This window comes from Pisolithus orientalis (assembly GCF_024613125.1).
Source record: "Pisolithus orientalis strain OTSU chromosome Unknown F5J12scaffold_26, whole genome shotgun sequence".
Classification (NCBI taxonomy): Eukaryota; Fungi; Basidiomycota; class Agaricomycetes; order Boletales; family Pisolithaceae; genus Pisolithus; species Pisolithus orientalis.
This window is the reverse complement of record NW_026260807.1, coordinates 475,168-500,820: the sequence shown is the minus strand read 5'-3', so window position 1 is coordinate 500,820 and position 25,653 is coordinate 475,168. Positions and strand designations below refer to the sequence as shown.

Here is a 25,653-nt window from a genome sequence, read left to right as displayed (position 1 = left end):
CAGGAGCACCCCCAACCCTCAGCACTCATCTTTGAGTGTTGTAGCTCGCAAAAACCCTCCCAAAGAACAGGTCCTACCATCTAGGTACTGCATAGGCACACCACCACTTGCTCTTATTGTCTTTTGTGTTGGTCTTGGTTGGTTTTCACCACTGAACCACACTTTGACTCACAATGTGAACAAGTTTGATGAGAAGAGGAGGACACCAGCAATCCACTGATTGATCATTGCATTAGGCTGCAGATCTGGGTTATTTATCATGCCCTTAATATACTTTGCATCTACCTCCACAGTGAAGTTAGTGAGACCGAAGATGTATACATGTACTGCACAGAAGAGACTGTACAACTCAAGCTTAGCCTGGGAGTAGTGGCTTTCCACTTCATTGAGGGTGATGGATCTGAAGTGACTAGGGTACCACTTGCCATCTTTGCTGAGCTGGTAGAGGATGTGGCCAACTGTGATGGCTGAAGTGTCAACTGCTAAAATCACTTTGTGACCACACTCATAGTCAATCTTTTGGAGCATGGGGGACTCTACAATTTCATCCTCAAGTCATTGCATGGCAGCATGTTGTGGTTCATCCCATGTGAATGGTACATCTTTCCTCATGAGTGCAACTAGCAGCCACGCAATCTTGGCAAAGTCTTTGATGAAGATGTGTAGCACACTGCAGACACCAAGGAAACTGTGAACCTGAGTCAGGTTGTGGCACTTGGGCCAGTCATGGATCTTCTGCACTTTGCTTTCTTCAGGAATGCAACCTTCAAAGGTGCACTTGTGGCCAATGATCACAGCAGATGGAGTGGCTAGCACAAACTTCTTTGCCAAGATGGTGTCTCTGACATTCTGCAAACACTGAAGGATGTGGTGTAGGGAATGTAATTTCCCTACCAGGGGAATTGTTTTATTTTGCTTGTTTTACTTAGTTTTCATTCTAGATACTTTTTTTCTATGAGTGGTACTTAGATTTCGCATTTTTGGTTGCTTAGTCAGCAGTAGTGCTACTTGTGTACAGTTTTTTCCTTACAAAATAATAGATGAGTTACCACAGACAAGAGACAAGCTCAAGCAGGTCATTCCCTGCACCAAGACAGCCATAGAAGCCTTCAGATGACTACCAGGATCCTTGCTCAGGCTAAAGAAGCCCCTTTTGGCCTACTCACTCCCCTCAGATAATCCAACTACCCAGTCTTCTCATCTTGTTTTCCATTTCCTACAGTGGTTAATGACTATACAGTGATTCCAGATAAATTTCTGAATCCCCGGGTTCTCTGGGATAGTCTCATAGGACCTGTCTGCATGCTGATAGTGGGTGGTTTCAGATTTTACAGGCATGTCATCTATGAAGGGTAAGGTATGATGCAGGATCTCATCCTGAAGCACAAATGCAGTATCTCCCTGGTATACCTGGACTGTATTTGCATGACCTTGTGGCAGAGTAGTAAGCTGATGTGGTCCAAGTGGGGTGCCAAAGGTGGTGAGGTTGCAGGAGTCAACATGAAGTGTGCACTGGTCATACCCAGAGTAGAGGTCCATCATCACATGCACCACATATCCAGTGAAGTATTCTGCAAGATGTTCTATGAAGGGTGGGATGGACACATTGCAGATGGTCACTGCATTTAGGGGCTGTAAGTCATGCACAAGGCAAAGAGACTTTCTGTCCTTCTTTACTATGCAGAACCAGCAGGAGTGGTAAGCTGCAGTAGAAGGTTCATACATGCTGGACTTGATGCAATCTTTAATCATGTCAATGACTTGGGCATGTATTGTGCTTGGGATAGGGATATTGTGTTGGACCCAAGGCATGTGTGGGATTGTGGGGATCTTTACAGGTGGGAAATAGCATTTGTCTAGGTGTCTGCACTCTGTAATGTCCCAAGTGAATGCAGGCTCATGGACCAAAATGAGCCAAGTCATGAGTTTGAGTTCTTCTGGCCAAAGCCAATCTGCAGGATTGAGGTCAAGCTCCATGGCGCATTTGGCAGTGAAGTGGATGCCTGGAGTGAAGTCTGGTGGATGTGTAGGAAGTGGTTGGAGACCAGTAAGCAGATTGTCAGGCAGGCTGCACATGATGTGGTATTCTTCTGCCATCAGGGCAGGTACTGTCCAAACCTTCTTGGCAACTGGCTTGTAAATGAGAGAGCAAACTGTGGGAACTAACTGGTAAATGCTGCTGAAAGTGGCTATAGCAGAGGGGTTTAGTATGGTCTGAGTGGAGGAGAGGAAAGTTAAAGCAGGCGAGGGTATTCCTGCAGGTATGTTCCACAGCACAAGTGCTGTGGGCAAAGGGAAGTTTGTTGAAATGAAGGCTAGAGACGAGACTGTGGGACTGAGGAATGGATAACAGTGGCTGAATAGGAAACAGGACATCTTAGTAGGCTCTCCCTGACTGTTTGGTGGATCATTGATACTCAAAAACCCCATTCAACAATACTCTGGTGACTATGGCAGTGCTTGCCACACTTGCAGTATGGGCAGCCCTTGTGCCATGGGTGCATGGGCAGAGTGTACTCACAGCCATCGTTTGGGTCATGGAGGGTGATCTGCTGTCCACCATTGGGATAGTCATTTGTTACTGTGCTCATAATGCAGATGAATGGACACCCAAGAAGCATGTCAAAGTTGGCATGTTCAATTACTTGAACCTGGAGCATGACTGGTCTGGCTCCAAAAAGTCAAGTTTCAGGTTCTCTAGAATGCCTACAGTAGTGTCTCTAGACATGTTAGCAGAGGTCATAGTCATGAGATGGTTGCTGTGCAACGGCAGCCCAATCTTTTCCCAGATGTGCCTAGGCATAGCAATGATTTCTGAGCCAGAATCTAGTATGCAGTTGATCATGACATTGGTCCTGGTGGTAGGGTGTGGTGAGCTATGATGGAACCATCATCACCACAGATGATGTGATCTCCATACTCACATGTGGTTCGTTGAGGGTTGCAACCAGTCAGTTCATTCACATGTACTCCCTTGTCATTGTTGCTATGAACTACTTCAATCTCATTGGTGATGATGTGTTTTGCCATGGTGATGTCCCTGAACTGTTTGTGAAACTCAGGGGCTATGGTGAATAGTTCCTTGACTGGCAAGGCAATGCTGGTTTTGAGTACATGCTCCACAATATGCTTGGGTGCAGCTTCATCTTCAAGCAGGAATGAGTAATGATAATGGTTCTGGTTGTGGGCTGGAGCTGGGTATGATGTTTGCAATGGAACAATTGCCACAGGTGTGGGATCCTTGCATGTGAGCATCAGAGTGGGATTAGTCAGAGGACCATATGGTTTCACAGTGGTGGATGTTGGCGCAGGTGCAGATGGCTCAGATGCCTGGCAAGTGGCATGCAAACTTTGAGCACCAGGGGAAATGATTTCCTCTTTGACAGTGGCTGCATGAGGATCTACTTGTGGAGGGTTGGCCAGACATGCCATGGGTCGAGCTGTAATCTCAACCCCATCGAAGCAGGCTTTCTTTCCACAGGACATGACTGCACCCTTGTTCCCTTTGTCTGCCTGATACATGGCCCAAGCTTGGGCGACATATGCCTGAAAGTCAGGGTCATCCAAGTCAGTGGCTGATTCATCTACATCCTGGACAGTGTTCAGAAAGGCAGATGGCTGGATCTCCAGCTGCACATCAACTTTGGGGTGAGCAACACAAAGGAGGTTAGCAGTGCCTTGCACAGGTGTGTTGTGCAGAACAGCAGGAGTCGCAGTGTGTGCACTGGCCTGGTCTCTGTCAGCTGTGACATGGTCAACAGCTTCTTTCAGTGAGTTGCATTCAGGGAAGTGTGGAATTTGGCTTCCATCTGCAAGATAGAGATGGTTGTCCATACCCCTTGTGATCTTACTGGTGCAGATATAGACTTCAACAAGTGCACACATCCTTGTGCAGTGATTGGGGTCTGTGCAGAAGCTGCAGCCAGGTCTGTGTTGCTGGGGTGGATGCTGTGTCTGGAAGTTATATTCTTGCTTGACAACAGCACCAGCAGGTGGCATCTGCAGCATGTAGGCTGGCAAGGGAGGTGCAGCTGGTGGGGCCATGGTAGCCATTGTCAGTACTGCACTACATAGAGTGGATCCTGTCAGCAGGAACTTGGCAGCTTTGATGACTTCTGCAAGCAGGTATGGGTCATCTGGGTGGAGGTCAGTGTGGACTATGGAGAGTCAATGAAAAATATAATTTGTGATGGCCCTTGGGAAGCCATTAAGGAACATGGAGTCCCATTCTGTCTCTGCTAGCTTTTGAGTTTTAATGAGGAGGGCAGAAATCTTAGCAAATTTCTGCTGATACTCTCTGAGGTTGTCCTGGTTTTGCATAGGCTTGGATTGGTATTCTTCAACAAGGTACTGCAAGTCTGTGTGGCAGTAGTGGTCATCACCTTTGCAGCCAGGGTACAAACCCTTGACAGCAACTACAAAGGCATCCCAGTCATTGGCCACAGGTGTAGCTTCTGGAAGTGTTTTCCAGACCTTGGCTTCTTCGAGGTCAGCATAGCAGATTGCAGCTCTGATCTTGCCATGGTCATCAAGAGCAGTGAGAGTACCCAGGAAGTCAATGTCTTTGAGGTAGTGTGGAAGCTGCACAGGGGAATCTCCACTAAATTTAGGTGAGTTTTGTGTACCATGGAACAGCATCTGAAACTGAGGATTAGCCATTGGTGGGTTAACCTGTGGTGGCGGTGCCAGATTGGTAATGGGTGGAATGGGTATTGGTTGCAGATGTGGAGCAGTTGGTATGGTGTGTGAGCAGACTAGTGGAAGTGTTGGCAGGTTACTAATTGGCTGATGGGTGGTCTGCAACTGAGTGAGTGGTTGCAGCAGTGTGGTGGATGGAACTGAGAGTCTGGGTATAGATTTGGAGGCATCAAAGAGATGGGAAAAAGAAGGCATTGGTGATGATGAATCAGATGTTGTGATGGTGGGGTTTTGGGTCTTTGAGGAGTCAAGTGGATAAAGCCACCAGGAAAATCAGGGGCAGTGAGATCTAGGTGATCCAGCATGACAGATATCCAATGTGCCAAAATATCAGGAGGAGTGATTGTGGGTAGTACCCATGGAATGTCAGTGGGTAATTGTGTGTGATCTGGTGTTACAGGTGAAACAGGGTGGAAGAGGTCAGAGTCTTCTGACAGGTTGAGGTTGTGAAAGTGCAGGCATAAATTTTCTAGTTCAGTGCATTTGGTGGTGCACCTGAGTGACCTTCTGGAAGCAACAGCAGAATCCCTGGCAGTGGGCTCCAGTTGTAGGAAAAGTCCAAGTAGCTGTATGATACAAGCTAGATGGCTTAGATAACAACAATAAAAAATGAAGGGAATGAATTGCTCATCCCAAGGGATTCTGAACTGCTGAGACTAGAAGGTGAGACCCAGCACATTAGTACTGGTGATGTGAGTGGTGTGAGCAGTATACATAGTTCATGTGTGGTGGTATGTGAGACATGTGGTGTAGATGAAGTGAAAAAGAACTTGTGTTGACCTTCTGAGTGCCAAAAGGTATTATTCCATACCTAAGTACAGAGCTTTATAGTCCAGGCAAACCTGGAACCTAAGTAAGACAGAGTACAAGTGAGGAAAAAGGCATGCAACAGCATGTACACACAAGACAGGCCGGAACAGAGGCCAAGGGTATACTACCAGCACAAAAGGAACAGAGACTGTGATAAAAGAAAGAGTCTGAGGGAAAGGAGGTGACTAGAGCACAGTGGCCACAGGTATAGCATTGTGTGAGAGGGAGTGAGGGCATGGGAAGGTAGTGAGGTAAGCAGGGAGGCAGTGCATGAATGGCAGTGTATGAAAGAGGTCCAGGAACATAATGATAGTCATGGAATGGTAGATGATAGGGGCTTACATGTCCAAGGAATGCAGATTCCTTACAGTGCTGCTCTCATGCTGAAGGCAAAAGTGCTTCGCAGGCTGGTCACTCCAACCTCCACCCAACAACCTTCCATACTCTGTCTCCTCATAACCGAGATGATGGACCTGACCCTGACCCTGATGACCCTGATGGTGGTCCCAATGGCAGGGGCAGTGGTGATGGGGATATCCCCAAAGACCTGGCTGAGCCACCAGAGGATCCCCTTGTAGCTCTTGCTAGAGCTGTCCATGTGCTTGTGTGGTCTAGTTCATGCACTGGGGACTCTGCTCTGAAAACCAAAGTCTGCAGGCCTGACACCTTCAACAGCTCTGACCCTAAGAAACTCCACAAGTTCCTTGTACAATGTGAGCTGAACTTTCAAGACTGCCCCCACACATTGTGCTCTGACAGGGTGAAGGTTACCCTCACTCAGTCTTATCTTAAGGGTATGGCTCTGGCTTGGTTTGAGCCAGACCAACTAAACCCTGAAAATTATGACTGTCTGCTCTGGATGGATGACTACCACAAGTTCTTACACAAGCTCACAACCAATTTCAGTCTGCATGATGCCATAGTGGATGCTGTCCAACAACTTGAGAACCTTACTATGAAGGATGGCTCTCAAGTTACTGAATATGTCATGGAGTTCAATCACTGGGCTTCGCAGGTCAAAGACTACAGTGTTGGTGCACTCTGCCACCACTTCTATACTGGACTCCCAGACCACATCAAAGACAAGATCACTCATGTCAGAAAACCTTCTACCCTTGCACAACTCTGTGAACTTACCCAAACCATTGATGCACACTACTGGGAATGTAAAGCAGAAATTTTGTGCACCACCAAGTCTGCCACTGACAAGTCACAGTCCTCCAACTCTGACAACAAGCCTAAATCATCATCCTCTGCCTCCACTCTGAAGTCCAATGCAAAGGGCAAGGGCAAGCAGAAAGATCCCCCCAAGTCCAACATTGCCCACCTCTTGGGTAAGGATGGCAAACTCACCTCTGCTGAATGCCAGCACAGGATGAAAAACAACCTCTGCCTCTTCTGTGGTGAGGCTGGCCACTCTGCTAAGGACTGCCTCAAGTCCACCTCTCATGCAGCAAAAGCCTGTGCAGCTACAGTTGGAACTCCACCTCCTCCACCTGCAGAGAAAGCAGAGCCAAAAAATTAGTCCACTCCTACAGGGAGCTTGCACAGCCTGGAGGAAGCATTGATCCCAACTGTGTGCAACTGGACATCTGACTCAATGTGTCTGCTCTCTCTAGTCTGAATTCTTTACTTCCATCTGTGACTCTTTTTGATTATTCTGTTGATACTGTTTCTGCATTGATCGATTCTGGCTCTTCTCATTGTTTTGTAGACCCATTCATAATCAAAAAATATACTATTCCTGTTTCCTCCATTTCTCTTCCAATTCCACTCCACTTGTTTGATGGTAGTACAAATGCTGTTATTTCCCAAGAAGTAGATCTTTCCCTCCACTTTCCTTCCAGCGATGTCAACTCCATTTCATTTTATGTTACTCTGTTGGATTCTTCATGCTTGCTGCTATTAGGACACTACTGGCTCACCTGCTTCAATACATTGATTGACTGGCTACTGGGCAGTATATCATTCAAACCATCATTACAGGGAATGCCAACACCCCAGGTGCCTTCATCACCTTCTGCTGCGACCTCTGCTCTGGATCTGACACCCTCTGCTCCATCTGCAGTGCTGACTGCAACTCCAACAGACTTGCCATGCTCCGCTCTGCTTGTTTCACTCATCAATGCTGCTGCATATGTCGGAGCCTGTGCTCTCCCTGGCTCTAGACAGTTCTGCTTGCAGCTCTCTGCTGATGATGTGAAGCTTCGTGCATCCTCCACTTCTTCTCCACCTCCTGACCTCTCCTTGGTCCCTCCTGAGTATCACAAGTTTGCCAATGTCTTTAGTAAAGACAAGGCTACTGAACTTCTGCCACACCACTCATTTGATCTCAAGATCAACCTCAAGGAACAAGCTTCTCCACCCACTGGCACAATCTACTTTCTGTCACTGCCAGAGCTTGAAGCTCCCCACACCTTTATTGACAAGCATCTTGGCTATGGTTTCATCAAGCAGTCCACCTCTGCTCCTGGTGCCCCTGTGCTGAAGTCCAATATTTTACTAGGCTGCCAGTTCAAGCTGCAGATGGTAACTGGACTTTCACCAACATTGTGATTGTTTGCTTGTATTCTGTGCCTGATGAAGACTTACTGAAACTTTTGCATCATGTTCTCTTAGCCTCCCAACTACTTGACACTATATCTGTAATTTGCATCAAACAAATCATTAGCATCATTGTGATGATCCCATGGTGGGTGGTCTTGCCCTCAGGCATTGCAGAGCTGGTGTATTGTATGATGGAAAGGCCCAGATTTGATGTATCTGACTGGGGGGTTCCATACAGCATGTATGTTGAAAGAGATGATGAAGACAACAGGCATGAGGATGTTGAATAGTGTGTAGATCAAACTAAATTGTTACTGCAGCTATATCTCAATTCAATCTTTTCACAAGCATACAGATATCAAATGCAATTTGACAGTGTGAATATATGAGTATGACAAAATGATGTGTGGGTATCATAAAAGTCAAGCTAGCCTACAGTGCTTCCCCTGCCTCTCAAGCCTATCCTCATACCTTTCCATTGCTTCCCTCCTATGCATGATTTCGATGGGGAGAATGGAGGGATCAAATGAATGAACATAGTACTTCCAAGGTTGGGATGGTGTGCCCTCCTTGGCCTGGGGATTTCTGTTGTCCCAGGTGAGGATTGTGCAGGGCAACAGAGCTACAGTAGTGGACTGCCTGTGTCAATCATTAGATTTGACTAGACTTTGAATAATCTACTTATGGACTTGTGTCACAATCAGAATCCTCCAACATGATGCTACACTCACTGGATTCTTTGAGCTTGGGAGTAATGGCCTGGCTGGCCTGATGCTTGGGTTCTTTGAGCTTTTGAAGTGGTAAAGTCTTGGCTTGCCCCCTCCAACTTGATGGGATCCTTGTATTCCAGTGTGACATTCTCAAGTGGCATGGGTTGTGCATAGGGTTCCTTAACTCAAGGATGGCTGTATTTGTGGAATTCAGGGTGTTTGATGCATAACATGATCCTCTAACAAGTTCAAAGAGATTAGCAAAGTCAAAAAGCAGATTGGGAGAAAACTTACTCTAGTTCTGCGAGAAGGCATGTCCAATGAAAAGGTATAGGCATCCCAGTGAGAAGAAAGGCCTTCAATGTTGACAACAATGACATTACTGACCATTGTAATAGTTGGAGCAGGAGCAAATGTCAAATTAGTTGGTGGCAACATTTTGTTATGTTTAAGGTAACAAGGTACTCAGTAGCAGTTAATAAGGTATGGGAGAATAACCTTAGCCAAATCTTTGGAGTCATGTCCTCCCCTGTCTCTAGATCACCATGTACTCCCTCAATGTGTCAAAGTTGCACAACACCCCTGACTTCCTCTTAGGGCAGAGTAGGAGCGGGTTAAGCTGCGGAGTACAGCAGTCAAAGTCCAAAGTGAATCCGACCACTGGGTGGTGAGATATTCAATGAACAGTGAGCAGAGGGGTATGGAGGGAAGTTTTGGAGGCAGAGGTTGGAGTCAGAGTTGGAGGTCAGAGGTTGGAGGTTGGACAAGAGGGCATTGGGTTCAGCTAGTGTGCTGCCCCCTTGCACAAGCTCAGCCCTCATATTTCAGAGGTGGAGCAGACTCAGAGAGAATGGGGATGAAACTCCAGAGGGAACTGAGAGGGAGTTGGAGGTGGGGACTTTATTCAATATTTATACTGATTACATTGGAGTACTACATGGCCTTATATATGATGTAGGCCAAGGGTGGTGCAGTGTGGAATGCTAACCAATAAGTGTATAACAGGTTAGCAGTCCCTCCAACACAAGGGATAGAGGGTAGGGATGATGGGGACCTTGACTGAGACAAGGAAACTACTACAATGAGGAAGAGAGGGTGAATACTGAAGGAGTGGAAGAACAGAGAAAAACTAACACAGGGGTGGAACCCTATCTGGAATGCAGGGCCACAAGTCCGACAGCTCACTGGGCTGACAAGGCCTCAGAGGAGGCACAGATGAAGGTCTGGCCTCCATGTGACCAGCCTGAGGGCAGAGTTGAGTGGAGTTGGTTGGAAAATGGACAGGGGACCTTGGAGAGGTGTTGGGAGGGTTGGAGGAGCATGGGAATGCATTGGAAGAGGGCAGAGAAGTGCAGGAACATGCTGGAAGAGGGCGGAGTAGGTGTTAGGGGCTTATGTTGGTGTCATGGTCATGACAGTATCCCCCCCTGAAGGCCATAGCAAAGCTATGATGGAGGTGAGTAAGGTCCAGGTTTGTGAGGATAGCGAGCATGGTAAGCAGCCAGCAACTCAGAGGCATGTTCTAATTCCATTGCCAGCACCCATGAGGTCTCATCATCAGTGTTCTCATAGCCTGCCCAGCAGACTAGATACAGTAACTGACAATGGCAACAGCGGTGATACACTTTTGAGTTGAGGATCTCTGAAATCTTGTACTCAAGGTCACCATCCACCTCAAGAGGCAGAGGTGGAGGTTGGTGCTGATCAGGGAAGGGGTTTGGAGTAGCAGGCTCTAACTGCAACACATGAAAGACAGGGTGGATGGCCCACATCACATCAGGTAAGCAGAGGGTGATGGAGTGTGTACCAGGTCTGGCTATGATAGCATAGGGGCCCAAGTTCTTCTCTGCAAGCTTGGCCAAAGGGTGGGTGGAGTGGAAGTACTTGGCCTTGACATAAGCCTGGTCACCAACTTTGAACTCTGGTGGTGGAATGCATCTAGCATCAGTCAGACCTTGATAGCAGAGTTGAGTGGCAGCCATCTCAGTGCAGAGGAAGTCATGCAGGGTGGAAAGCTCCACAACATAGTTATGGGCCTTTGGAGAGGTGAGATCGCGGTCAGAGTAAACTAACAAACCTGGATGGTACCCCACAAAGACTGGTTGGACTCCCAAGAGGCTGGAGGGAGCAATTGTGGCCTATATGTGTACCTTGAAGACAAAAACAGCAAAATTCCAACCTCAGAAATGCTAACCAAGATTTGAAGAGCTCTACATGCAGGGGGGATCAAACTTACACAGCACAAAATAGCACTGGATACTTGGGGTAGGGCAAGCACAACTGCCCTCCAATTCATATGGGCACATATGGAGAAAGACTTCCCTCTGTTCAGCTCATGGAAAGTGGCTGGAAACTTGAGCATCTGTGTATGAAGACATACTCAGCCTGGAGAACAAAATGTCTTGACAATAATGGCAACTTGAAGAGGACTACATGCGACACAATCAAAGGAGAGGCTCTCAATGATGACAACAACCTCGAAGGCCTCAATCCTGGCAGTAAGAAGTGCAAGGGACCTGTGGATGCTTCATTAATGCTGTCCAACAAGAAACAAAAATGTGAGTAATTCTATCTGATACCTTGTACTGATATGCGAAGCCATGGCAGCCTTGCAGTCCTGGGACCCATCAGAATCACCAAAGCTTGCAGCACCAAACTCATTGTCCATGCTGACATCTGCATCCATGTTGACATCCCTCAGTTTGGGAGCTTGTGTAGAGTTGCCAACACAAGGTTTGCATCATATTCCTCTGTGGCACTGACTCACACCCATATAGAACCACCTGAATATCCTGTTGAGACTGCTTCAGCACAATTGACCCCCCAGGATGTGGGCACAGCATTGGCCAACAAGGAAAACAATCCAAGCATTGACAATGCCAATATCCTGACTGCTGCTGAGAATCCTATTGTATATAATCCCATGTAACCTCATGTGTTCTTCAGGATCACATTTACTGATTTTGGTGTCAACTTTCCAGGAGTTTACTTGCAATGGCTGCAGGGAAGGTCAACATATTGTCTGTCCCTCCCATTGTGGAGAGTCCATGACTCAACAAACAAGGCCCTTCTGACAGCATGTTCACTGATGCATCCAATGATTGCAAAACTGGCATGAGTGACTCAACAACCAAGGTGAAGAAGACTCTACAGCCATTGGGCACAAAGAATGGACAGTAATGAATGCACAATGGCATACTTCATATATGTTAATGTACTCAACAGGAATTTGTGCATGCTATGGTGGTTGAAGAAAATCAACCCCAATGGACAGGAGGATTTTTGCTTGTACTGGGATAAGACTCTAATGCCAGCTGCATGTGAAGTAAATGATTTCACTTTCCACATCAACTATTTTTACTGACAAACTGTAGAATTACAACAATGAAGCCAAAGAGCTTGTAAGTGATAAACATGCCAGAAAAGCACTCTAACATGTTATTAGGTTGCAAAGAATACCTGGACTGAGTCTGTGATTGAGCAAGGTATTCTGCATGCCAAGGCACCATTTTCCTCTTCGCACGAAATCACATTGAACTGCATCACATTGCATCGTTATTTCCATCCACTGGAATCATTGGCACAGGTTATTATTTGACTTATCTTGATTGTGTTGCATTGGCATCGCCAATGCTGTCTACTATTCAATTAATTGGACTTTGTGTGCACATATTGTACTCTCAGGCTAGCATCCCCTGCATCCAAATAGGGTCATGTGTATTAGTCCCCCACCCAGTAGAATGTAATGTGTCATCACACAATGTCATATCATGTCATTTTCGAGCAGACAGTGCAGTGCCAGTGTGAATATGACCTGATATCACTAAGTAATATCATGTCATGCCAGGTCACATGCACTCATATTGAGCAAAGTTGGCAAGGGCATGACTTAATGTGGCCAGATATGACTCAGTATATTTTCACTGAAAAGATTATATGGTATCATACAGAGGTAGTCCCTGGTCATACTATGTCAGTCTCATGTTGCTAGCAGGCTCTGACTCCATGTGACTGTGTATCACTTGCCTGGTTTGGTCACATATGGTCACCTTGTGTCACACCTGGCCATAGCTAGTTTTCACTGGGTATCAATCCTATATGAAGTGGTACTTGCAGATGCTACCAGACCTTTATCCAGGTTTTTGCCTCTCATCTACCCACCACATCTGTCTTCATCTTGCAGAACTCCTTGAGGATTTCGGCCCAGTTCATGCTTGGAGGTGCTTTCCATTTGAAAGGCATAATGGGATGCTTCAGAAGATCTCAACTAATGGAAAACATGGTAAGCACACAGTATGGTTTTACTGGATTATAAGGCTAAAACCACATGATAGGCGAAATGGAGCAGACTATGCTGTGCTGTTTCTGCATAGGTCAACATCTGCAGGCTGTGTTATCTTCCAAGTCCATGCCTCACAAGGCAACAAGTCTGCTTCTCGACTTCAATCATATCTTTCAGACCAATATGTGGGGAACTTTATTCAATGATATGTTGTTGTTTGATGGATTGTTGGATGAAGTGGAGGAGGGTGCAAATTGCAGTGAGTTGGATCTCAAACCATTGGATCAGGATGACTGCTGCCTCCTCAATGAATGGCTCTCAAGACATGCAAGTGACTATGACACAACCAAAGGTGTTAGGCCCTATGCCTATCCTCGCCAGTCTATTAGTTGGCATGGAGAGTCCTTTGCAGTGGGATCCAAGTCTCCCCCAACAGCCATGTCATCTTCTGGGTTGATGGTGGGCTTGCAGCTGGAATAATTCAGCATATTTTCTACCATGCAAGAACAACAACTAGTGGGTAGAAGGCAGTGCAGACATTCTTTATCATGGCTCAATATGCTGAATGATCAGAAGAGTTCATACATGCCAATGTGTATGTGGCCTTCCCAGATGCAGGAATATATTGCATCTCCACAAGCACTCTTCCTGATGCATTGCTGATAACTAGCACAGATATAGTGTGCCACCTTGCCTCTGCAAAAATACCCATAAATGAAGGGTGGGGGATATATTGTATGTACAATCCCTGGATAAGGTAGGCATCACATTTGTCATGTTGATCCCATGAGCCAATCTCCAGAACTGGTTCTTTCCAGGATTGATATAATTCTGGTTGACAGTTAGCTGTCCCCACACAAGGTTGTGTAGTTATGATGCATTATTATTATGACCAAGAGAATTGGGATGTACTCAGGATGTAATTACTCTAGTTACCTCAATACATTGCAAGCCATACTCAGTATTCATGCATCCCTACTGTTGCAAATGAACTGTTCCATCTGTGATAAAGCAAGGCATTCATCTGAAGAGAACACCTCTTGCATGTCCTGTGCAATGACGTCCATGCCATCCAAGAACCTCTCAAGGGCAAAGGTGGTTACAGGTGCAGTCATTGCAGGCTTGTGGCACATTGGGCACTTGTTTTGTAACAGTGGGTCTCTACCTGCCCCATATGCAAAGTGACTCTGCAAACATGAGCAGCAGTATGTATGTCCACAATTGTGCAGCCTACATAAGGTTAACATGTAAACTAACTCACATGACTGGTCTATGAAGAACTTCGCAGCATATGCTGCAGGACATGCTGTTCTCTGCTAAAGTAACCACCTTGTGACTGTTACTGATTTCGAATTTGCATAGAAAAGTAAGTTCTTACTCTATGTACAAACTCCTGGAAGTGTTTCTTGGTGGTAGAAAGCTCTATGCACAATGCAATGTTTGCATCCATTTGGGATCCATACTTTCAGGTTGCAAACATGCGATAAAAAGCAACGAGACAAACCAATGGTCCAATGATTGAGATATTTTCAACTTTGGGCTCTGATACTGCTGACCAACAGGGAGGGATCACAACAAAATCACCATCATCACATTCCATGTTGATCAAGCCAAGTTAGTTTGCCAAGGTGCCACAAAGCTGAGTGCTGAAGATGTGAGGATATGAGGGGAGAAAGACACACAGAGTAGCCACACAAGAAAAATTGGCCTTTAAAACCATTCTAGCCATGGTGAATATTCCATGAATAAAGCATACTGGCAATCCTGCATTTCACCCAAGGAAAACAGGTCATAAAGGCTCAAACTGAATGCACAAAAGATATGTACCAATACCAATTACTATGCCAACACAAAGAGCCACAGACATTGAAGGAATCCCATGAGGCAGAGCCTGCATGTCACTTTGTCATAAAGCATATGAAGCAGTCCAATTTGTGTATTGGTGACTATTCTAGCATCATCAATAGCAAAGGGACTAATAGTGGGGTGCTGCAGTGCAACACCTATGTACTGGTGTCACACACCAAAGGTGTTGTGGACATGGTTACAGCTGACTCTGCCTAACTCATCAACAAGTTGTGCACAATGCCCATGCTGTACAGATGAAGACTAACGCCCTCATGTGTAGAAAGACTGCTGGACATGAGCAGTCATCCTTCACACAAGAATGAGTTGTCAGTGCTAAAGAGAAAAGAGGAAGCAAGTTAAGTGCACATTAAAAGTTTTTAGTGCCTGTGTACAGCATTCTGGTTTTCATCATATTGTCCATCATTCTCCCCACATTGTGACAGCTGCAGCATAATCTACTGTTCTCCAGCCTCCCTGATCACATCCATGATGAGTATGATGTGCAAGATCCAGCAGAAGATGTCCCCCCTTCTCCTCCTCCATCAGAGCCCCATTCATGAGGCTTTTGTTAACTTCACTGAGGGGATGGAAGGGTGGGAGACACAATCACTTATGCTTCCATTGCCCCATAGACCCCCAATGCCCTAGCCCCTTTGATGCCTGACTCATGCCCTTCAATTCTGGAATTGATACTTCCCTATCTGGAAACACTGTCCATCTGTCATGCCATCTTTGGATCTAGTGATGTCTCTGCTGAGATCTGACTTACATCGCCACCCCCTAATGTGATATCAGTGCACTTACTCAGTTTCTGACTCTATTTGACTCATTCTGTGATATTTTGACTATCCTTGACTTGTTCATTGCCAATACTTACCAATCCTCTTCACTTGCTTACTTTTATTTCTCGCTTACTCATTATGATTACTCAGTCCTTACTCATTACTTACCAAGCATTTGTGCCTTGTTTGTCATAGGCTGTGCTCCCCCAAGTATATAAACCCCCATATACCTAGCTACAACCCAAGCAATCAAGAAGCAATTCAGAAGTCACTTAGCACTCAGTTCATCTCAGGCATAACTTGTCATTGACAGTTGAGGCTCATTTGGAAGAGTCTATCTGTCTTCATTCATACTTGGTAGTTGAGGCTCCACAAAGGAGTCTATCTGCCTCCATTCTTTATCTGAAGCTTTATCCCCACTTAGTCAGCAGTCTTGCTTAGTCATCCTCCCACTCCTGTGTAACTCATCATCAACTTGCACCAGGAGCACATTTTATTGAAGTCCATAATACTTTCAGCTGAACACCTTCACCCTGTTCAGCATCCCCTATCCAGTCATCACTCACTTGTCTTCTCCTGTGTAACTCATCATCAACTTGTGCTAGGAGCACCTGCCATTGAAATTCTTCCACATTCAATTTTTTTGCACTCCAGGTTCTGCAGAGGCACACCACCACTTGCACATTATTTGTCTTTGGTGTTGGTTTTGGTTGGTTTCCACCACCTTTCCACACTTTGACTCACACTGGCAGGAGTAACTTGGCACATAACTCACATTCCTTGCTACCCCTGGAATATGTTGCTCAAAGAACTGGTCACAGCTGGATTGTCATGTAGATTCCATCATCCTGCTGCACACAAGGTCACCCATTGTTGGCTTTCTGTACAGATCAGACACATAGTCAAACAAGTCCCATTGTGGGTGTGTACTGTACATGAAAAAAACAAAAATCACCACAATGAGATAGAATACTGCAATTGCTAGAACCCTGATGCCAGTGTGCTACTTAAGCTCAAAGCAGCAGGTGCCCAGGGGCAATGACACCATCTTGTTATGTAACACACTTGGTTGCATGGGTTGACAGCAGTGACATTACCTTGCTTGCAAGGTCTCTATAATTGTGTGGGGGCCAACTCACCACAGAAATTCTTTCCATTTCTGGACTGCTGTGTGAACATTTGAGGCCTTGAGGGTCCAAGGGTACAATACCCAGAATATTTCGTACCAGCTACACACCAATCTACTGTATCAACTTATCTTTCCCCCATCACCTCAGCAGTGCAGGAGCAGGAGGAACACAATGAATCCTGTCCATTCAGATACACTAAGGAAGAGGTGCTCAGGATTTACAAAGAGGGTGGAGGGAAGGGCAGTCTGGGACTCAAAGTTGAGTGATGGGAGGGGATAGATAGTACATGAAGCTGGCAGCAAACCTGCAAGTCTGCGCAAAATGGATGAGACCAAGAATGTCAGATGAAAACCTGTAAAGTATGTCATGCACTTTTCACTCATGGACATGTAGCTGTTTGTGGGGCCACTAAATTCTGAAATTCATTGGTGTCAACCAAGTGATTTAGTAAATGCTTTGTCTTCGACATCTGATAGACCCAGAGTGAACCACATAGGTGGTGGGGGTGGTCTGGTGTGTGACCACTTTGGCCCAATGATGGGCAGAAGAAGGAAAAGTGCAGGTGAATTCTAGCTGGTTTTCACTCTCTTGTTAGTCTGACATGCATTTGTTTGTTGATCAAGATCAACCTGCATTGATGCCTTGAAAGTTGTCACTGTCCATCACACAGGGTAGTTCATGGGCCTCCCCTTATGAGGCACTTTCTTCCCTGCACAATAGAATGGGTACATTTGGTTCTGGTTTCAATGGCATTCTCAATAACAGTTCTTGGTTGAGGAGACATCCTTCTGTGAGTCTTGTTGGAACAGCTGGTACTCCAGCATGGCCAGAGGGCAAGGATGTGGAGTCAAGGCATTCAAACACCAAAGAAGATGAGGTTCATGTTCCCTTGGATGTTGATGAAGATGACCTCACCAGGAACAAACCAACAACTCCTGTCAGCCAGTCCAGATCAATCTTGGGCAGTGTCTGCAAATGATAGTCAGCCATCCACATCTATTGGCACTTCTGTTGTCCAGGGTGTTGCTGATATGAACTTGGGAGAACCAAACAATTTGGATATGAGCCTGCGAATCACAATGGCTACTAGCACTCTGGTAACTGGATCCTCAGGGTCTCGATGCTCTTACCCTCATCTTGTAGGTCCATTCCACACTGATGTTATGCAGAAGTAGTTTGATGTGGGTTACTTTACCCCTAAGTTACTCATGAAATGCACATATTTGGATGTTGAATGGATTCCTGTTGCAACTCTTGAGTGATGCTCAATGGAGGAAATGTCTTTCTTTTGCAGCCACTCTTAGTTCCTGGTTCACTGGGATTGACTCTCTGCATGGAGTCACCTCACAGCTACTCTCCTGCCCATGAACATAGCACCTTTGATGGTCACCAACCTGTACCACAACAGGCAGTACAAAGTATGCCCTTGGATCTGTCATACCTCAGTAATGTCTCTCCTTCAGACTCTCTGTCCTCATCCTTGGGAGCTGCCACATTTGGTGATGGCTTGCTGGACCCAACAGTATTTGGCAGTAGAGGCAGAGGTAGTGCATACTCTAGTGATATTAGCTATGGAGGCCATGGACTTGCATCACAGGTGCAACCTAAAGATCCAGTTGCAGACCCCAGGGTACCATTCAGTAACAGGGCACCTGGCAGAGCTACTTCACTTGATACATTTGGCCATTACAATAAAGGAACACCATGGTTGACAGGTCTCAGCCCAATGAACCAGGGCTTCAGCATGAATGAACAACATCCTTTCACCAATGGCTATAGCAGCATAACCTTGAATATGATAGGTCCCAATATTCCCATGACCCAAGTCCATCGATTTAACCAGGAGCCATTCAATGATGCACCATACAACGACATGGGCAGCATCAGCAGTCACCAACACCCTCCATTTGCAAAACAGGTTATTGAGGCTAATGGAATAATGTTTAGTAATGGCATGATCAATGGTCTCAGCAAATCACAGTACAATTCTCCAACTCGGTCCCAGTACTCCCAGCTGTCTGCCTCATTCCCACCCTCTGTGCAACATCAGGCTGTGTCACCCATTGGGGAGGTGTTGATGCAGCCCTCAGTATCCCCTCATGTATCTCACCCCCCAACCTCTGCCATACTTTTGGAGGATGACAAGCTGCAGGATTGTCAAGTCTATGGAGAGGAATATACTCAGACTTCAAGTTGGTTGAAGCTTAAACAATGAACTACCTATGGAGAGGAATATACTGTAGGTAGGTAAGTAAGTGTTCCAATATAATGAATGGAAGGAGTCCCACCTCAGACTTCAAGTTGGTTGAAGCTGAGGTGCAGTAAGGAAAAAATAAACTGCTAAGTGTCCGCTTTTGGCTTACATAATGCTGTGCTCGGTGAACCACAACTAAGGTAAAGGTGATAAACTCCAACACATACAAACTAATAGTGGTACATCACCCTGGCCTGACCCATCTCCTGTCTGCCATATGAGAACAGTTGACACCTCTGCTACCTCATCACCAGCTGTGATGTTGGCTCAAGCTCAGCAAGGGTTTAACTGGGCTTGACCAATTCAGCCTCCTCAGGCCATACCACAACTGAAGGACCCATCTCCTTGGCTAATGGCATCTTTGGGGGGTACCAATGACAGATGGAAAGAGATCCCTGATGGGCAAGGTACAGAGGATGTTTTATTGCTGGTTCTCCTATTGATGGAGGAGTCCCTACTCCTCCTGTCCTGCAGACACTGGCAGATGAGCTTCCAGTAGTGTCTGCAGCTCCAATACCAGCATCTCAACCAGTCCCCCCCAGTAGCAATCCCCAAGTGACAAGCAAACCTAGCTGTAAGTCAAAGCACATGATGCTCATGCATCAGTTACTGTGCCAAAGGGTGAACCAGCAAGCATTGTCAAGGGTCCATCTCCTGTTCCTACAATCTCCCTGCCTGCACTGAAATCTGTGTAGTCCACTGCAGACAAGGAGAGGAAGGTGACACCTACTGCAGCAATGAGTTTATGCAAGATTCAGGAGGCAAAGGCGAAGATGACAGAGGCATGTAAGGCTTCTGAGAAGGAGTGGGAACATGCCTGCAGTAACATCACAACTTCTCTCATTGCTTCTGGTTAAAAAGATGCCCAGCCATTTACTGCATCCTGGGGATTGCTGACATCCCAAGCAGGAGGAAGAAATACTGCAGCACCAAAGGAGCCCCTGATGCCTGTTACCCTGAGTGTGCCTGTTTGGATGACCACTGCACCAACCACTACTGTAAAGAAGTTGATGAAGGAGATCCAAGAGGATGAGGAGAGGATGAAGAAGGTAATAGTGAGAGAGAGTGTTGCATCCACCACTGCCCACCAGCCTTATGCTGAGACTACCTTCAAGGTTGGTGTTAATTCATCTTGTCAGTTTCTCTATTGCTGATACAGTACTACACTAGACTGTGCCTAGTGCACAGAATACTGGCAGTGGTGCATGGTCAACTATTGGGGCAAATGGTAAACCAGCCACACCTGTGGCTGCTCCTGTTATGCCAACAACTTGTATCATGTCATGAATTGAGTGCAATAAAGCACAAGCATGTGGCTGCGTGAGAGGTGATGTGTAATTTAACTTCACTAGCAGTGGGACACTAGTCTTGGCCAACTGAAGTTGTACTGTCAAGTCCTTGTGGGTACAGTGAGCAGAGCTAAGAGTGGTTGCAAAGTAGATTTCAAATGGGGAGCTGCTATGATACATGTGGGTTTATATATGTATGTAAAGTACCTGCAGAACAAACATTCAAAAATGTTTAAATGCACACCCACATCCCAAGTAAGGCAGGTGTGAGTCATAGTGAGTCACTGTGCAGCAAGACTACACATACAACCATGTCTGCAGGTGCAAGGGCACCTGGGGTGAATGTATGATGAAGGGAGGGTAACCACATATATGACATACAGGGGAAAACAGGCACACTGGGGTGCATGTGTCATGTGACCACATGGATCAGGGCCACCAGCAGATCACAGAAGGAAGGGGAATGGACATAATTTCTGGCTATAGTACAATGCAGGGTAAACAGGGGGAAGACATAAAAGGAAACACACACAGAACACAAGTCTAAGGCTTGTGGGCAACAGAACACTGTCACTTGAAAGCATGATGAGGCATGAGCAGTATCATTGTAGGGAGCCATATACTCCCTGAGGCTGGAACAAGAGTCAGTCACTAACTTCTGCTGGTCTTTGGATGCTTCTGGAGTTCTTCCTGCTTGTAACCTTGTGTTGCCTCCCAACCCCTGTTGCCTTCAGAGTTTCTCCCAACCTTTGGCATGTTGCCCAGCCATCAATGAGCTGATCTGGAAATTCCACATTCACCCAGAGTCATCTGGAATTCAGTAGCTGAGCCACTCCCAGCCACATCACCACTCACCCATGTCAGTTGCCTTTACAAAAAACTCTGGTCACCTCTGTCACCCCAAATTCTGCAAGCCAGACTTTGTGCCAGTACACTCTGCTCTCTTGTGCTTCCCCCTCCTGCTGACTCCACCTTTCACTTGTACATGTAACCTCATTCTGTCAGAAGATACCCCTTACCATTGTCCCATCTTACTCTTGTCTACTACTCACTGGCCCATTTCATGTGCACCTGTATTTCCTTGATGTCTGTCATCCTCTCCTTTATTTTCTGGTCATTGAGTTTTTCTGCCCCACTTTACTCCAACCTGTACCTGCTTGCCTTGTACTATATAATTCTGCCATGATGTTGGAAATATACCACCACCCACCTTTAGAGTCGCTATCTGTGTGTGCTCTGCAAGTTCAAGAAGTTCTCAGAGTCTAAGTGCATTTATTGAGTCTACAGTGTCTACAGCATCTCCAGTATTCAGCTTCTCAGAATTTCATATACCCATCTTGCTGTTCCTCACATGTCCACAACCCCCTGGAATTAAATTCTGTAACCCTCGCACATATTACCCCACCCCTTCTAGGGTAATCCTCGACTTCTCCTTCCATGCAGCACCCCTCAGGTCGATCCTAGGGAATTCTCCCTTCAGCTTTCCTCTAGTTGCATGCTTCCCAGAAGTTGTGTCCCACATCATACAAGGTCTAAAAGGGAAAGAATGTGAGTGCAGCATAACATCACCCCCCCCCCAAAGGCCTGAGGTCCTCTGAAGGCAGATAAAGGCCCTGGACCCCCCAGGAGCAGATCTCACTGTTAGTTGCCACCACAAGTTGGGCAGTTAGATGACCAATGTCCAAGGCATGAACATCAGTAAGAGGCAAACTGATGAAGGGGATGCTGCCAATCAAGGGGTATGAGCCCACCAAACTTGTGTTTGCTGAGGGCAGAGATGGGTACCAGGATGAAGGGAGAAGCCAGTACAGGTCTTGATGTCTGAAAAGCATAGAAGAGGGACTTTCCAGTGGTGTCTCCTCAGGCCTGAGTGACAAAGTCAAGCCAGTTGCAAGGGGTCCTGTTGAAGGGGACATCTGCAAGCATGTCTGTGACAGCCTGGAAGTGTTCTTGACCTTGGCCCAGTATAATCTTCTCCCAGCAATCATGACACCTCTGCTTGACATCTCCTCTAACCTCCGAAGTTCCTCCTCTTCCAGGTTGTGCACTCCCTCAGTGACCAGTTTCTTCTCCTGCAAGTGTCTGTGCTTCTTTTTGGTCAGGTTCCAAAGGAAGGCTCAGTCTTCCAGGTGTTGCTTGACTTGCTGGAGAGAAGAGCCCATGGACCACAATGTCAAGGGGGAGTTGGTTAAGAAAGGAATGGAAGGAGGATATAAGTGAGGGGCCAAAGTCTTTGTGAATGATCTTGATGACAGCTTCCTGAAGGATAGAGGAGTTGTCATGATTGATGTCCTCATATGTGTGTGCCTCAAAGCTTCCTTCTGCAGTTCCAACTTGGTCATGAACATGCTTTCTGATCACTTCTGAGCTTCGGAAGACTGTAGACAGCATCCATAAGCACTCGTGATGTTACCCTGCTCTCCTGTTGTGTGATTCCCAGTGCTGGAAGTTGTTAAGCAACTGCATGTAACCAAGGAAGAGTCTTGCCTCAGGAGCCAACCTGTTTGTTGTGGTGGCAGGAGCAGAGGGGGTGACAGCAGGGGCCAAGAGTGCAGCTGGTGCGACACAAGGCTTTGGAGATTGGTCTGTGGATGGTATGTGGTGGAGGCCTTCAATTTGATTCCGAGGGACTGGTAGAGGTTGTGAGTGAAAGCAGAGATGAACTGGGGACTGCAATCCAAGATAACAGCTTCTGGGACACCCCAATGTGGGTAGACATAGGCATGGTAGAGGTCCACCACACTGACACTGTCTACTATTTTAGTAATTGGTAGGAAGCATGTGCCTTTAGTGAGTCCTTGGTCAACAATTGTGAGGATAGAATCATATTTTCCTCCAGACAGGGGCAAGTCAGTAACAAGGTCCATTGACACTTGTTTGAATGGAAAGGGGTTCTTTGCTACATCATGCAGGGTGATAGGGGGTGTCATCAGATGCATGTTGACCTTGTTGGCTTGACACAATGGGCATCCTTTGCAGTAGTTGTGGATTGACTGGTACATTCCAGGCCACCAGATGCATTTATTCATCTTCTTCGTCACTGCCTTTACTCTGGGGTGCCTGAATGTAGGCATGTCATGGTACTGCTGAAGGATGTCCTGGAAAACAGGTTCTGGGATGAATATCCTCCTCCCCTTCCTTCTGACTCTGTCAGACCCTTCTGTTGTTTCTGGTACCAATAGAGATGTTGAGGCCTTCTTCACCTCCTGATACAGGTCAGTGTTCAGCTGGAAGATGTGTCCTTTACCTTTTTGAGCCTTTGACTTTTCCTCAGGTGGGCATTCAGGGGTTTTTGGTTCCTTGAAGGGGACCTTTCAAACAGGGGTAGGGGCTTTAGGGGCCTCAGGAACAGTCTGATCAATCTTGAAAAGGGAAACAACAGGGGGTCTCACCCCCCCTCAAGCCAAATGGCCTTCAGAAGTAGGGTGGAGACAGTAGTGGGCTCAGCATTAAAGTCCAAGCAGCAGGAAAGGGTGTCAGCAGCAGAATTTTTTGTCCCTGCAATGTGGACAAACTGAAGCAGGTACTCCTGGAGAGTAGCCTGCCAACAGGCTTGACGAGCAGTCAACTTCTGAGGTTGCACATAGCAGGTGATATTCTGATGATCAGTATATACATGAGTCAGCTCTGGGGGCAAAAGCAGGTAAGGGCACTATTGCTTGAGGGTGTGTATTACTGCTAACATCTCCAAGTTGTAGACTTGGTAGTTTTGTTCAGCTCCAGTAAGTGACTGTGACATATAGGTGCAGGGGTGAAGTGTTCCTGAGTCATCAGCCTGTGACAGGACAGCTCCAGTGCTGAGTTTTGAGGCATCAATGTGGAGTATGAATGGCTTCTTGAGGTCTGGGAGACAAAGAACCAGTTTGGATGACAGGGCCTTCTTCAGGGCCTCAAATGCAGAGGTCTGTTCAAGTCCCCAGGTCCACTTGGCATTTTCCTTTGAAAGATCATGGAGGGGGTGTGCAGCCTGTGAGAAGCTGGAAATGAACTGTTGGTAGAAGTTGCAGAAGCCTAAGAAAGAGTGGAGTTCTTTCAGGGTCATCAGATCAGACCAGGTTTTGATGGCTTTGATTTTAATTTCCAATGGCTCATACTGACCCTGATGGATCATGAACCCCAAGAACTCTATTTCTTCAGCTTTGAAGGTGCATTTCTTGATCTTCAGGTGGAGGTGTTCTCTGGTGGTGATGCACAGGAACTGGTGGATGGTGGTGTGCAGTCCTTCCCTGGTTCTTGAGTGGATAGTGACATCATCCATGAAGATGATGGCTTTCCTTTCACTCTTGAGCTCTCCAAATGTGTGGTCCATGTATCTTTGAAAAGTAGGCAGTGAGTTACACTGTCCAAAGAACATCACTGTTGGTTTGAAGGGTCCTCTAGGGGTGATAAATGCTCCTTTCCACTTGTCACCTTCTTTTACCCTTATGTTGGTGAAACCCCAGCAAACATCAAACTTGGTGAAGTACTTTGAGTCAGCAAGTTCATCAAGCAGGGTCTTGACATCAGGAAGGGGGTATGAATTGACAATGGTATGCAAGTTCAGATAGTGGTAGTCAATGGTCTTCTTTTACCATCCTTTTTTCCTACAAAAAATACAGGGGCAGCTTGTGAAGATTTCAAGGGGTGAATCTTCCTACACTTGAGACTTTCATCAATGAACTTGTCGAGAGCCTTGAGTTTGTTGAGCAAGAGGGGGTAGATGGCTCCTTTCTTCAGCTGGAAGCTGGGCTTCAAACAAATTTCATGGTCAAGGAAACCTCAGTGAGGTGGAAGAGGGATTTCTTCTTCTGAGAAGACTACAGAGAACTCCTGATATTCCAGAGGTAACTCAACTTCCACTTGTATGTGAGAAGCCCCAAGTTTCATGGAAATGGAGGTGCAGTTTATTTTGATGGTCCAGGCAAAGTCAGTTCTGTGGACACAACCTTTTTTGTTGAGACCATGGTTAAGTTCCCCCCATCCGATCAGCTTTCAAGAAGTCCAACTGATTATGGGGTTGTGCTCTTTGAGCCATGGCATTCTGAGAGGAGGGATTCCCAGTTTCTGAGCTTGAGGACACACATGCAGATGCACATAGTCTTTCCCCAGATCTTGGCTCTGAAGGAAGTGATATGGGTTACCCAATCTCCAGTTCTGCCTTTGTAGCTTCTCAACTCCCAGGGTCTTGCAATTTTGTGTGTCAGAATGTCATACTTTTGGACTACTGCTGGGTCAATGATATTTGTTTTGGCACCTGAGTTGATGGTTTGGATGGTAGTATTTTCTCAATCAATGAGGTAAGCAAAACCAGTGATAGAAGTGAT

General features: G+C 46.3%; 4 protein-coding genes across 4 annotated transcripts; 3 read left to right on the top strand and 1 right to left on the bottom strand.

Annotated features, from left to right (window-relative positions):
- Nucleotides 1–8,135: 8,135 nt before the first annotated feature.
- Nucleotides 8,136–8,926, bottom strand: F5J12DRAFT_784515 (uncharacterized protein; the record flags this gene model as incomplete). The annotated part of the gene is made up of 3 exons (XM_051743046.1): nucleotides 8,136–8,151; nucleotides 8,527–8,694; nucleotides 8,787–8,926. 3 exons carry the CDS (start codon nucleotides 8,924–8,926, stop codon nucleotides 8,136–8,138), a joined length of 324 nt encoding a protein of 107 aa, XP_051597869.1.
- A 3,925-nt stretch (nucleotides 8,927–12,851) lies between these two features.
- On the top strand, nucleotides 12,852–13,052 carry F5J12DRAFT_699776 (uncharacterized protein; the record flags this gene model as incomplete). Its single annotated transcript, XM_051740484.1, has 1 exon — nucleotides 12,852–13,052. A coding segment is annotated over one exon (201 nt), but the record flags the coding sequence as incomplete, so codon positions are not given.
- Nucleotides 13,053–18,113: 5,061 nt separating this feature from the next.
- F5J12DRAFT_951420 (uncharacterized protein) lies at nucleotides 18,114–19,022 on the top strand (the record flags this gene model as incomplete). The annotated part of the gene is made up of 1 exon (XM_051749811.1): nucleotides 18,114–19,022. The coding sequence occupies exon 1, from the start codon at nucleotides 18,141–18,143 to the stop codon at nucleotides 19,020–19,022; it is 882 nt and encodes a 293-aa protein (XP_051597867.1). The 5' UTR covers nucleotides 18,114–18,140.
- A 983-nt stretch (nucleotides 19,023–20,005) lies between these two features.
- On the top strand, nucleotides 20,006–20,348 carry F5J12DRAFT_894969 (uncharacterized protein; the record flags this gene model as incomplete). Its single annotated transcript, XM_051747790.1, has 2 exons — nucleotides 20,006–20,176; nucleotides 20,232–20,348. 2 exons carry the CDS (start codon nucleotides 20,006–20,008, stop codon nucleotides 20,346–20,348), a joined length of 288 nt encoding a protein of 95 aa, XP_051597866.1.
- Nucleotides 20,349–25,653: the final 5,305 nt, after the last annotated feature.